General features: G+C 45.7%; 1 protein-coding gene across 14 annotated transcripts in view; it reads left to right on the forward strand.

Annotated features, from left to right (window-relative positions):
* LOC109874840 (pleckstrin homology domain-containing family A member 7) overlaps window positions 1-13,429 on the forward strand; it is a 161,648-nt gene that overhangs the window by 120,747 nt on the left and 27,472 nt on the right. For all 14 annotated transcript variants that reach the window (XM_031831121.1, XM_031831124.1, XM_031831123.1 and 11 more), the window contains 2 exons: window positions 11,174-11,620; window positions 12,168-12,714. In XM_031831121.1, the coding sequence (XP_031686981.1) occupies window positions 11,174-11,620; window positions 12,168-12,714 (994 nt within the window). The remainder of the gene's footprint in view (window positions 1-11,173; window positions 11,621-12,167; window positions 12,715-13,429) is intronic.

A 13,429-nucleotide genomic window follows, 5' to 3' on the forward strand; every position in this document is an offset into this window, starting at 1 on the left:
TCCCCAATAGTCTCCTCTGTAGTTATCCCCAATAGTCTCCTCTGTAGTGTCCCCAATAGTCTCCTCTGTAGTTATCCCCAATAGTCTCCTCTGTAGTTATCCCCAATAGTCTCCTCTGTAGTTATCCCCAATAGTCTCCTCTGTAGTTATCCCCAATAGTCTCCTCTGTAGTGTCCCCAATAGTCTCCTCTGTAGTTATCCCCAATAGTCTCCTCTGTAGTGTCCCCAATAGTCTCCTCTGTAGTTATCCCCAATAGTCTCCTCTGTAGTTATCCCCAATAGTCTCCTCTGTAGTGTCCCATATGGTCTCCTCTGTAGTTATCCCCAATGGTCTCCTCTGTAGTTATCGCCAATGGTCTCCTCTGTAGTTATCCCCAATGGTCTCCTCTGTAGTTATCCCCAATGGTCTCCTCTGTAGTTATCCCCAATAGTCTCCTCTGTAGTTATCCCCAATAGTCTCCTCTGTAGTTATCCCCAATAGTCTCCTCTGTAGTTATCCCCAATAGTCTCCTCTGAATAGTTATCCCCAATAGTCTCCTCTGTAGTGTCCCAAATATTCTGTTTTTAACCCAAATAATCCCCACTAGTTATCCCCAATAGTCTCCTCTGTAGTTATCCCCAATAGTCTCCTCTGTAGTTATCCCCAATAGTCTCCTCTGTAGTTATCCCCAATAGTCTCCTCTGTAGTGTCCCCAATAGTCTCCTCTGTAGTTATCCCCAATAGTCTCCTCTGTAGTTGTCCCCAATAGTCTCCTCTGTAGTTATCCCCAATAGTCTCCTCTGTAGTTGTCCCCAATAGTCTCCTCTGTAGTTATCCCCAATAGTCTCCTCTGTAGTTATCCCCAATAGTCTCCTCTGTAGTTATCCCCAATAGTCTCCTCTGTAGTTATCCCCAATAGTCTCCTCTGTAGTTGTCCCCAATAGTCTCCTCTGTAGTTATCCCCAATAGCCTCCTCTGTAGTTATCCCCAATAGTCTCCTCTGTAGTTATCCCCAATAGTCTCCTCTGTAGTTATCCCCAATAGTCTCCTCTGTAGTTATCCCCAATAGTCTCCTCTGTAGTGTCCCCAATAGTCTCCTCTGTAGTTATCCCCAATAGTCTCCCCTGTAGTGTCCCCAATAGTCTCCTCTGTAGTTATCCCCAATAGTCTCCTCTGTAGTTATCCCCAATAGTCTCCTCTGTAGTGTCCCATATGGTCTCCTCTGTAGTTATCCCCAATGGTCTCCTCTGTAGTTATCCCCAATGGTCTCCTCTGTCGTTATCCCCAATGGTCTCCTCTGTAGTTATCCCCAATGGTCTCCTCTGTAGTTATCCCCAATAGTCTCCTCTGTAGTTATCCCCAATAGTCTCCTCTGTAGTGTCCCATATGGTCTCCTCTGTAGTTATCCCCAATGGTCTCCTCTGTAGTTATCCCCAATGGTCTCCTCTGTAGTTATCCCCAATAGTCTCCTCTGTAGTGTCCCATATGGTCTCCTCTGTAGTTATCCCCAATAGTCTCCTCTGTAGTTATCCCCAATAGTCTCCTCTGTAGTGTCCCATATGGTCTCCTCTGTAGTTATCCCCAATGGTCTCCTCTGTAGTTATCCCCAATAGTCTCCTCTGTAGTTATCCCCAATAGTCTCCTCTGTAGTTATCCCCAATAGTCTCCTCTGTAGTTATCCCCAATAGTCTCCTCTGTAGTTGTCCCCAATAGTCTCCTCTGTAGTTATCCCCAATAGTCTCCTCTGTAGTTATCCCCAATAGTCTCCTCTGTAGTTGTCCCCAATAGTCTCCTCTGTAGTTGTCCCCAATAGTCTCCTCTGTAGTTATCCCCAATAGTCTCCTCTGTAGTTATCCCCAATAGTCTCCTCTGTAGTTATCCCCAATAGACTCCTCTGTAATGTCCCAAATATTCTCTGTTTTTAACCCAAATAATCCCCACTAGTTATCCCCAATAGTCTCCTCTGTAGTTATCCCCAATAGTCTCCTCTGTAGTGTCCCCAATAGTCTCCTCTGTAGTTGTCCCCAATAGTCTCCTCTGTAGTTATCCCCAATAGTCTCCTCTGTAGTTATCCCCAATAGTCTCCTCTGTAGTTATCCCCAATAGTCTCCTCTGTAGTTATCCCCAATAGTCTCCTCTGTAGTTATCCCCAATAGTCTCCTCTGTAGTTATCCCCAATAGGCTCCTCTGTAGTGTCCCCAATAGTCTCCTCTTTAGTTATTCCCAATAGTCTCCTCTGTAGTGTCCCCAATGGTCTCCTCTGTAGTTATCCCCAATAGTCTCCTCTGTAGTTATCCCCAATAGTCTCCTCTGTAGTTATCCCCAATAGTCTCCTCTGTAGTGTCCCATATGGTCTCCTCTGTAGTTATCCCCAATAGTTTCCTCTGTAGTTATCCCCAATAGTCTCCTCTGTAGTTGTCCCCAATAGTCTACTCTGTAGTTATCCCCAATAGTCTCCTCTGTAGTTATCCCCAATAGTCTCCTCTGTAGTTATCCCCAATAGTCTCCTCTGTAGTTATCCCCAATAGTCTCCTCTGTAGTTATCCCCAATAGTCTCCTCTGTAGTGTCCCCAATAGTCTCCTCTGTAGTTATCCCCAATAGTCTCCTCTGTAGTTGTCCCCAATAGTCTCCTCTGTAGTTATCCCCAATAGTCTCCTCTGTAGTTGTCCCCAATAGTCTCCTCTGTAGTTATCCCCAATAGTCTCCTCTGTAGTTATCCCCAATAGTCTCCTCTGTAGTTATCCCCAATCGTCTCCTCTGTAGTTATCCCCAATAGTCTCCTCTGTAGTTGTCCCCAATAGTCTCCTCTGTAGTTATCCCCAATAGCCTCCTCTGTAGTTATCCCCAATAGTCTCCTCTGTAGTTATCCCCAATAGTCTCCTCTGTAGTTATCCCCAATAGTCTCCTCTGTAGTTATCCCCAATAGTCTCCTCTGTAGTGTCCTCTGTAGTTGTCCCCAATAGTCTCCTCTGTAGTTATCCCCAATAGTCTCCTCTGTAGTTATCCCCAATAGTCTCCTCTGTAGTTATCCCCAATAGTCTCCTCTGTAGTTATCCCCAATAGTCTCCTCTGTAGTTGTCCCCAATAGTCTCCTCTGTAGTTATCCCCAATAGCCTCCTCTGTAGTTATCCCCAATAGTCTCCTCTGTAGTTATCCCCAATAGTCTCCTCTGTAGTTATCCCCAATAGTCTCCTCTGTAGTTATCCCCAATAGTCTCCTCTGTAGTGTCCTCTGTAGTTATCCCCAATAGTCTCCCCTGTAGTGTCCCCAATAGTCTCCTCTGTAGTTATCCCCAATAGTCTCCTCTGTAGTTATCCCCAATAGTCTCCTCTGTAGTGTCCCATATGGTCTCCTCTGTAGTTATCCCCAATGGTCTCCTCTGTAGTTATCCCCAATGGTCTCCTCTGTCGTTATCCCCAATGGTCTCCTCTGTAGTTATCCCCAATGGTCTCCTCTGTAGTTATCCCCAATAGTCTCCTCTGTAGTTATCCCCAATAGTCTCCTCTGTAGTGTCCCATATGGTCTCCTCTGTAGTTATCCCCAATGGTCTCCTCTGTAGTTATCCCCAATGGTCTCCTCTGTAGTTATCCCCAATAGTCTCCTCTGTAGTGTCCCATATGGTCTCCTCTGTAGTTATCCCCAATAGTCTCCTCTGTAGTTATCCCCAATAGTCTCCTCTGTAGTGTCCCATATGGTCTCCTCTGTAGTTATCCCCAATGGTCTCCTCTGTAGTTATCCCCAATAGTCTCCTCTGTAGTTATCCCCAATAGTCTCCTCTGTAGTTATCCCCAATAGTCTCCTCTGTAGTTATCCCCAATAGTCTCCTCTGTAGTTGTCCCCAATAGTCTCCTCTGTAGTTATCCCCAATAGTCTCCTCTGTAGTTATCCCCAATAGTCTCCTCTGTAGTTGTCCCCAATAGTCTCCTCTGTAGTTGTCCCCAATAGTCTCCTCTGTAGTTATCCCCAATAGTCTCCTCTGTAGTTATCCCCAATAGTCTCCTCTGTAGTTATCCCCAATAGACTCCTCTGTAATGTCCCAAATATTCTCTGTTTTTAACCCAAATAATCCCCACTAGTTATCCCCAATAGTCTCCTCTGTAGTTATCCCCAATAGTCTCCTCTGTAGTGTCCCCAATAGTCTCCTCTGTAGTTGTCCCCAATAGTCTCCTCTGTAGTTATCCCCAATAGTCTCCTCTGTAGTTATCCCCAATAGTCTCCTCTGTAGTTATCCCCAATAGTCTCCTCTGTAGTTATCCCCAATAGTCTCCTCTGTAGTTATCCCCAATAGTCTCCTCTGTAGTTATCCCCAATAGTCTCCTCTGTAGTGTCCCCAATAGTCTCCTCTTTAGTTATCCCCAATAGTCTCCTCTGTAGTGTCCCCAATAGTCTCCTCTGTAGTTATCCCCAATAGTCTCCTCTGTAGTTATCCCCAATAGTCTCCTCTGTAGTGTCCCATATGGTCTCCTCTGTAGTTATCCCCAATAGTTTCCTCTGTAGTTATCCCCAATAGTCTCCTCTGTAGTTGTCCCCAATAGTCTCCTCTGTAGTTATCCCCAATAGTCTCCTCTGTAGTTATCCCCAATAGTCTCCTCTGTAGTTATCCCCAATAGACTCCTCTGTAATGTCCCAAATATTCTCTGTTTTTAACCCAAATAATCCCCACTAGTTATCCCCAATAGTCTCCTCTGTAGTTATCCCCAATAGTCTCCTCTGTAGTGTCCCCAATAGTCTCCTCTGTAGTTGTCCCCAATAGTCTCCTCTGTAGTTATCCCCAATAGTCTCCTCTGTAGTTATCCCCAATAGTCTCCTCTGTAGTTATCCCCAATAGTCTCCTCTGTAGTTATCCCCAATAGTCTCCTCTGTAGTTATCCCCAATAGTCTCCTCTGTAGTTATCCCCAATAGTCTCCTCTGTAGTTATCCCCAATAGTCTCCTCTGTAGTGTCCCCAATAGTCTCCTCTTTAGTTATCCCCAATAGTCTCCTCTGTAGTGTCCCCAATAGTCTCCTCTGTAGTTATCCCCAATAGTCTCCTCTGTAGTTATCCCCAATAGTCTCCTCTGTAGTGTCCCATATGGTCTCCTCTGTAGTTATCCCCAATAGTTTCCTCTGTAGTTATCCCCAATAGTCTCCTCTGTAGTTGTCCCCAATAGTCTCCTCTGTAGTTATCCCCAATAGTCTCCTCTGTAGTTATCCCCAATAGTCTCCTCTGTAGTTATCCCCAATAGTCTCCTCTGTAGTTATCCCCAATAGTCTCCTCTGTAGTTATCCCCAATAGTCTCCTCTGTAGTTATCCCCAATAGTCTCCTCTGTAGTGTCCCAAATATTCTCTGTTTTTAACCCAAATAATCCCCACTAGTTATCCCCAATAGTCTCCTCTGTAGTTATCCCCAATAGTCTCCTCTGTAGTGTCCCCAATAGTCTCCTCTGTAGTTATCCCCAATAGTCTCCTCTGTAGTTATCCCCAATAGACTCCTCTGTAGTTATCCCCAATAGTCTCCTCTGTAGTTATCCCCAATAGTCTCCTCTGTAGTTGTCCCCAATAGTCTCCTCTGTAGTTATCCCCAATAGTCTCCTCTGTAGTTATCCCCAATAGTCTCCTCTGTAATTATCCCCAATAGTCTCCTCTGTAGTTATCCCCAATAGACTCCTCTGTAGTTATCCCCAATAGACTCCTCTGTAGTGTCCCAAATATTCTCTGTTTTTAACCCAAATAATCCCCACTAGTTATCCCCAATAGTCTCCTCTGTAGTTATCCCCAATAGTCTCCTCTGTAGTGTCCCCAATAGTCTCCTCTGTAGTTATCCCCAATAGTCTCCTCTGTAGTTATCCCCAATAGTCTCCTCTGTAGTGTCCCATATGGTCTCCTCTGTAGTTATCCCCAATAGTCTCCTCTGTAGTTATCCCCAATAGTCTCCTCTGTAGTTATCCCCAATAGTCTCCTCTGTAGTTATCCCCAATGGTCTCCTCTGTAGTTATCCCCAATGGTCTCCTCTGTAGTTATCCCCAATAGTCTACTCTGTGGTGTCCCATATGGTCTCCTCTGTAGTTATCCCCAATAGTCTCCTCTGTAGTTATCCCCAATAGTCTCCTCTGTAGTTGTCCCCAATAGTCTCCTCTGTAGTTATCCCCAATAGTCTCCTCTGTAGTTATCCCCAATAGTCTCCTCTGTAGTTATCCCCAATAGACTCCTCTGTAGTTATCCCCAATAGTCTCCTCTGTAGTTATCCCCAATAGTCTCCTCTGTAGTGTCCCAAATATTCTCTGTTTTTAACCCAAATAATCCCCACTAGTTATCCCCAATAGTCTCCTCTGTAGTTATCCCCAGCTCCATCCTGCTCCTGCTGCCAGCTGAGCATGGGCCAGTCACAGGGCACAGACACGGTTCCTCCCTCTACTCCGTCACAGGGCACAGACACGGTTCCTCCCTCTACTCCGTCACAGGGCACAAACACACCTGCGTCCCAAATGGCACCCTATTCCCTATATAGTGCACTACTGATTAGATCCTCATGGGCCCTGGTCAAAAGTAGTGCAGTATATAGGGAATAAAGAATAGCTGTTTCAATTAAAAGGAGAAAAAGTTATGGTTTGGCTAAACGGGTTACGGTTTGGTGAGATGAATGACACAGCTTGTGGTGTAGAAGAAAGGAAGTATACAGTGCACATACATGATGTGGCTGATCTGGACTGGCATGCTACAGCTGAGAGGGAAGGTTGGATCAGATGTTTTGTGAAACAGTACCATCTAGTGGCCAACGCTGCTCAGTGCTCATTAGCAGCTCCAAGGGAAGCTATTTCTCCTGAAAATAATTGTCTGAATCTACTGCTAGTGCTTCATTATGTTATCAGGATGTCAGCATTATCATGTAGACAGATTAGGCAGCAAGCTAGAACTTGGAATTTCAGTAGAACACTTGTTTACAGTACCAGTCAAAAGTTTGTACACACCTACTCATTCAAGGGTTGTTCTTTACATCAAAACTATGAAATAACCCATAACGAATCATGTGTTAACCAAAAAAGTGTTAAACAGATTCTTCTAAGTAGCCACCCTTTGACTTGATGACAGCTTTACACACTCTTGGCATTCTCTCAACCAGCTTCACCTGAAAGGCTTTTCCAACAGTCTTGAAGGAGTTCCCACATATGCTGAGCTGCTTTTCCTTCACTCTGCGGTTCAATTCATCCCAAACCATCTCAATTGGGTTGAGGTCGGTAATCTGATGCAGCACTCCATCACTCTCCTTCTTGGTCAAATAGCCCTTACACAGCCTGGAGGTGTGTTTTGGGTCATTGTCCTGTTGAAAAACAAATGATAGTCCCACTAAGCTCAAACCAGATGGGATGGGGTATCGCTGCAGAATGCTGTGGTAGCCATGCTGGTTAAGTGTGCCTCGAATTCTAAATAAATCACAGACAGTGTCACCAGCAATGCACCATCACACCTCCTCCATGCTTCACGGTGGGAACTACACATGTGTAGATAATCCGTTCACCTACTCTGCGTCTCACAAAGACCCGGTGGTTGTAACCAAAAATAAAAAATTTGGACTCATCAGACCAAAGGACAGATTTGCACTGGTCTAATGTCCATTGCTCGTGTTTCTTGTCCCAAGCAAGTCTATTCTTCTTGTTGGTATCCTTTAGTAGGGGTTTCTTTTCAGTAATTTGACCACGAAGGCCTGATTCACACCGTCTCCTCTGAACAGTTGATGTTGAGATGTGACTGTTACTTGAACTCTGAAGCATTTATTGGGGCTGCAATTTCAGAATTTCTGACATTTTCCAGATTGTCTAACCTTCATGTCTTAAAGTAATGATGGACTGTTGTTTCTCTTTACTTATTTGAGCTGTTCTTGCCATAATATGGACTTGGTCTTTTTCCAAAAAGGGCTATCTTCTGTATACCACCCCACCGTGACACAACACAACTGATTGGCTCAAACGCATTAAGAAGGAATGAAATTCCACAAACTTTTAAGAAGGCACACCTGTTAATTGAAATGCATTCCAGGTGCCTACCTTATGAAGCTGGTTGAGAGAATGCGGGTGGCTACTTTGAAGAATCTCAAATTTGATTTGTTTAACAATTTTTTGGTTATTTCATGGTTCCATATGTGTTATTTCATAGTTTTGACGTCTTCACTATTATTCTACAATGTAGAAAATAGTCCAAATAAAGAAAAAGCCTTGAATGAGTAGGTGTGTCCAAACCCTGGAATGAGTAGGTGTGTCCAAACCCTGGAATGAGTAGGTGTGTCCAAACCCTGGAATGAGTAGGTGTGTCCAAACCCTGGAATGAGTAGGTGTGTCCAAACCCTGGAATGAGTAGGTGTGTCCAAACCCTGGAATGAGTAGGTGTGTCCAAACCCTGGAATGAGTAGGTGTGTCCAAACCCTGGAATGAGTAGGTGTGTCCAAACCCTGGAATGAGTAGGTGTGTCCAAACCCTGGAATGAGTAGGTGTGTCCAAACCCTGGAATGAGTAGGTGTGTCCAAACCCTGGAATGAGTAGGTGTGTCCAAACTTTTGACTGGTATGTCTGAATATGCTCTGAACTTTGAAACTAAGTTAAAAACTGTCCATTGAGGACCTGCCCTGTCAATATTTGTAATCTAAAAAATTTGTGATTTGTTAGATGTGTATAGTGTTGGTCTGGGAATCAGATAAATTATATCTCAGATGAATGACTCCCTGCAGAGGGAGAGTCTCTCATACATTCATCTGTGGGACAAATTAATGATCACTAGAGCTATTAAATAGAGTCATTGATGAAGAGGCTACCCCAAGCTATTTGTTTAAAGACAAAATGGCTGTCATTTCGACTCTCAAGGGGAACCCAGCCTGCCTCCGATTCAAAGAGCCTCACTTAGTTACACTCCCCTCTCCATGAAAATATGTGGGTGTTAAAAACATATTGAAAACCCCTCCCTGTAGTCTCCCTTCCCTCTGTGGAGGAACTCAGTAATGAATTTAAATGTTTATTTTTTTATTTCACCTTTATTTAACCAGGTAGGCAAGTTGAGAACAAGTTGTCATTTACAACTGCGACCTGGCCAAGATAAAGCAACGCAGTTCGACACATACAACAACACAGTTACACATGGAATAAAACAAACATACAGTCAATAATACAGTAGAAAAATACATCTATATACGATGTGAGCAAATGAGGTGAGATAAGGGAGGTAAAGGCAATAAATAGGCCATGGTGGCGAAGTAAATACAATATAGCAATTAAAACACTGGAGTGGTAGATTTGACAGTAGATGAGTGTGCAAAGTAGAAATGCTGGGGTGCAAAGGAGCAAAATAAATAAATACAGTACGGGAAGGGGTAGTTGTTTGGGCTATTTATAGATGGGCTATGTACAGGTGCAGTGATTTGTGAGGGAGATAAGTGTTTCCAGTTTCAGAGATTTTTGTAGTTCATTCCAGTCAATGGCAGCAGAGAACTGGAAGGAGTGGCAGCCAAAGGAGGAATTGGCTTTGGGGGTGACAAGTGAGATATACCTGCTGGAACACGTGCTACGGGTGGGTGCTGCTATGGTGACCAGCGAGAAGAGATAAGGTGGGACTTTACCTAGCAGGGTCTTGTAGATGACCTGGAGCCAGTGGGTTTGGCGACGAGTATGAAGCAAGGGCCAGCCAATGAGAGCATACAGGTCGCAGTGGTGGGTAGTATATGGGGCTTTGGTGACAAAACGGATGGCACTGTGATAGACTGCATCCAATTTGTTGAGTTGGGTGTTGGAGGCTATTTTGTAAATAGCATCGCCAAAGTCGAGGATCGGTAAGATGGTCAGTTTTACGAGGGGATGTTTGGCAGCATGGGTGAAGGATGCTTTGTTGCGAAATAGGAAACCAATTCTAGATCTAACTTTGGATTGGAGATGTTTTATGTGAGTCTGGAAGGAGAGTTTACAGTCTAACCAGACACCTAGGTATTTGTAGTTGTCCACATATTCTAAGTCAGAACCGTCCAGAGTAGTGATGCTGGACGGGCGGGCAGGTGCAGACATCGATCGGTTGAAGAGCATGCATTTAATTTTACTAGCATTTAAGAGCAGTTGGAGACCAGGAAGTAGAGTTGAATGGCATTGAAGCTTGTCTGGAGGGTTGTTAACACAGTGTCCAAAGAAGGGCCAGAAGTATACAGAATGGTGTCGTCTGCGTAGAGGTGTATCAGAGACTCACCAGCAGCAAGAGCTACTAATGGACATTTGAATGCTTTCACTAGTATCACTCAGGTGGGAAATAGCATTGAGAGTCAGTCAACTCAGGTTAATGGAGGTGTCCATGTACTTTACCATAATGTAGTCTACTGTATTAATATCTGAGGGAGAGGAGGAATGAATAGCATTAATATTTTGTTTTAAGACACAGAACTTAAATATTTAATGCATTACTATAGGTCACTAAGTCCTTGTCTTGCATTCAGGGAATATATACTGAACAAGAATATCAACGCAGCATGTAGATTGTTGGTCCCATGTTTCATGAGCTGAAATAAAAGATTGCAGAAATGTTCCATATACACAAAAAGCTTATTTCTCTCAAATTTTGTGCACAAATTTGTTTACATCCCTGTTAGTGAGAATTTCTGTTTTGCCAAGACAATCCATACACCTGACAGGTGTGGCATATCAAGAAACTGATTAAACAGCATGATCATTACACAGGTGCATCTTGTGCTGGGGACAATAGAAGCCACTCTAAAATGTGCAGTTTTGTCACACAACACAATGAGACATGTCTCAAGTTTTGAGGGAGCGTGCAATTGGCATGCTGACTGCAGGAATGTCCACCACAGCTGTTGCCAGAGAATGTTATGTTAATTTCTCTACCATAAACTGCCTCTAGGCCCACCCATGGCCACTCCCCTTCCCAGTCATGTGAAATCGATAGAAAATTCCTTCATTCATTTCAACTGACTGATTTCCTTATATGAACTGTAACTCAGTAAAATTGTTGAAATTGTTTCATGTTGCGTTTATATTTTTGTTCAGTGTATTAGCTTGTCACTAACCATGTCACCCTGAGCTGATTAATCATGTCAGTTGTTTCTAATGTCCAGGGGTTGGTGTGATATAAATGCCAGGTTTGGCCATTGTCTTTAGCCTAGGTAACTGCAAAGTGCCTCTGTTATAGTCCAGTATCCCTGTTGACCTCTATCGCCTCTCACCCCTCACAGAGAGGCAGTCACAGAGAGACCAGAAATGTCCGTGCAGCAGGCAGTACCACAGACCAACCACGTTAACAACACCACCAGTAAGAGCCCCTCCCAGTCACGTTCAGGGAGCCTCCAGCGGCCCGAGAGAGAGGAGCCTCCGGAGGGGGAGATCCGACTGAGCCAGGGGGACGAGGAGAGGTACGTGTTGGAGGCTCCTAGAAAGCTCAGCCATCCAGCCACGGAGGTAGAGGTGGACAGGCTCTCCCCAGACACTCTCCCTGGCCCCTCACACCCCAGGAATGGCCAGGCCCACACAGTCCTCGCCACGCTGCCCCCTGAGCAGAATGGGAACGTTGTGTATAAGAGGGGCTTTGTCCCACGGACAGCCACAGAGAAGCAGGTGCAGAGGAAGACTGCTCTGGCTCAGGTGGAGCACTGGGTCAATGTACAGAAGGGAGATCCCAAGAGGTCAGTCAGAAGACCTACATTACTCATCTAATCTTTACTCTTATCCTGAGCATAATCTTAACCTTACCCTTAGCTTCAGTGATGATAACCCTAACCATCACAGGAGGTTGATGGCACCTTAATTATGGAGAACGGGTTCACTGTAATGGTGGGAGCAGAAAAGGTGGAATGGTATCAAATACATCACACACATGGTTTCCATGTGTTTGATGCCATTCCATTTTTTCCGTTCCGGACATTATTATGAGCCGTTCTCCCCTTAGCAGCCTCACCCCGTGCCCCAATATCAACCATTCAATTGACATACTGTATTATAACAAACCTTTTATAAATGTCTCCCCCTGGTGGCGATTGTGAATGTCTCAGCTCTGAACTGCTTTTTCACTGTAACGCTTGTTGGAATAAAGTGGTCATGCCTGAATGGCTTTTGATACTTTACTTAAATGCACTTTAGTTACAACTCCGTATTGATGCTCATTTATGTACCTGGTGAAATAAGTAGACTGAACAGTTTGTAAAAGGCTCTATCCCTGTTTCCTAACCTTAGCAACACACCTACTACTGAGTACGCCCTCCCCCTCCCTCGGCGGACGCCTCCCCTGCAGCCTAAGGCCGTGGTAGTAGAGGCCTGCCAGACATTGCCAAAGACCCCCAGACTCCCGTCAGGCGGGAGCTCCCCTTCGGCGCCCCGCAACCTGCCCAGTGACTACAAATACGCCCACGACCGGCTCAGCCACTTCCGCATGTCCACCGATGAGCGCATGGCCACCAAGGAGGGCATGGTGTGGCAGCTGTATGAGTGGCAGCAGCGCCAGCAGTTCCGCCACGGCAGCCCCACGGCGCCCATCTACACCGGACCAGACTTTCTGGACACAGCCTCCTTCCGGGTCACTGTGGAGATGCCTCGCTCCATCTCTGTGCCCCCTTCCCCCTGCGAAGTCCCCCCATCTGTCCCCACCTTCAAACCACTGTCCCCCCACAGGCCACACACCCCCTCAGACAGGGTGACGGTCAGGCCGCTGGATGAGGTGCCACCTGGGGAGTCGCCCACCGGCTCCAGTTCTCCTAGACGGGTGTTTTCTCAGCTCTCTAAGGTAGGACTCTGACGCCCATTCCTCCCATCTCCCAGCCCGGCCCAGTCTCCGGGCTCAGACACACACCAGCATGTGTGGCCGTGTGTGTGTGAGTGGGAGCCTCCCCATCGCCCATTCCTCCCATCTCCCAGCCCGGCCTGGCCCAGCCTCCGGGCTCAGACACACACCAGCCTGTGTAGCCGTGTGTGTGTGTGTGTGAGTGGGAGCCTCCCCATCGCCCATTCCTCCCATCTCCCAGCCCGGCCCGGCCCGGCCCAGTCTCCGGGCTCAGACACACACCAGCCTGTGTGGCCGTGTGTGTGTGATTGGGAGCCTCCCCATTGCCCATTCCTCCCATCTCCCAGTCCGGCCCAGTCTCCAGGCTCAGACACACACCAACCTGTGTGGCCGTGTGAGTGGGAGTGTGTCTGTGTGTGTGTGTGTGTGTGTGTTATTAGCGGCTAATTAAATTTGCCCAGGGCCTCTCAGCACCCTGTAAACATCTCCACTGTATCTCAACCATCAGCAAGGATCTCTTTCTTCTGATCTTACATTTAAATTAAAAACCTATTATACAGCAAAAAAGATTGGCTTGGGAATCTCTGAGGGAATGGCTCACAGTGCTTCTCTCGCTGATAGCAAACAAATGTTATTTTAAGAAGGCAGGTTGGGGATAATTTATGTGTAGTTAATTCAATCTCTTGTTGTTTGTGTCCTTTTAAGGTTCTGTGAAGGG

This window comes from Oncorhynchus kisutch, linkage group LG8 (genome assembly GCF_002021735.2).
Source record: "Oncorhynchus kisutch isolate 150728-3 linkage group LG8, Okis_V2, whole genome shotgun sequence".
Classification (NCBI taxonomy): Eukaryota; Metazoa; Chordata; class Actinopteri; order Salmoniformes; family Salmonidae; genus Oncorhynchus; species Oncorhynchus kisutch.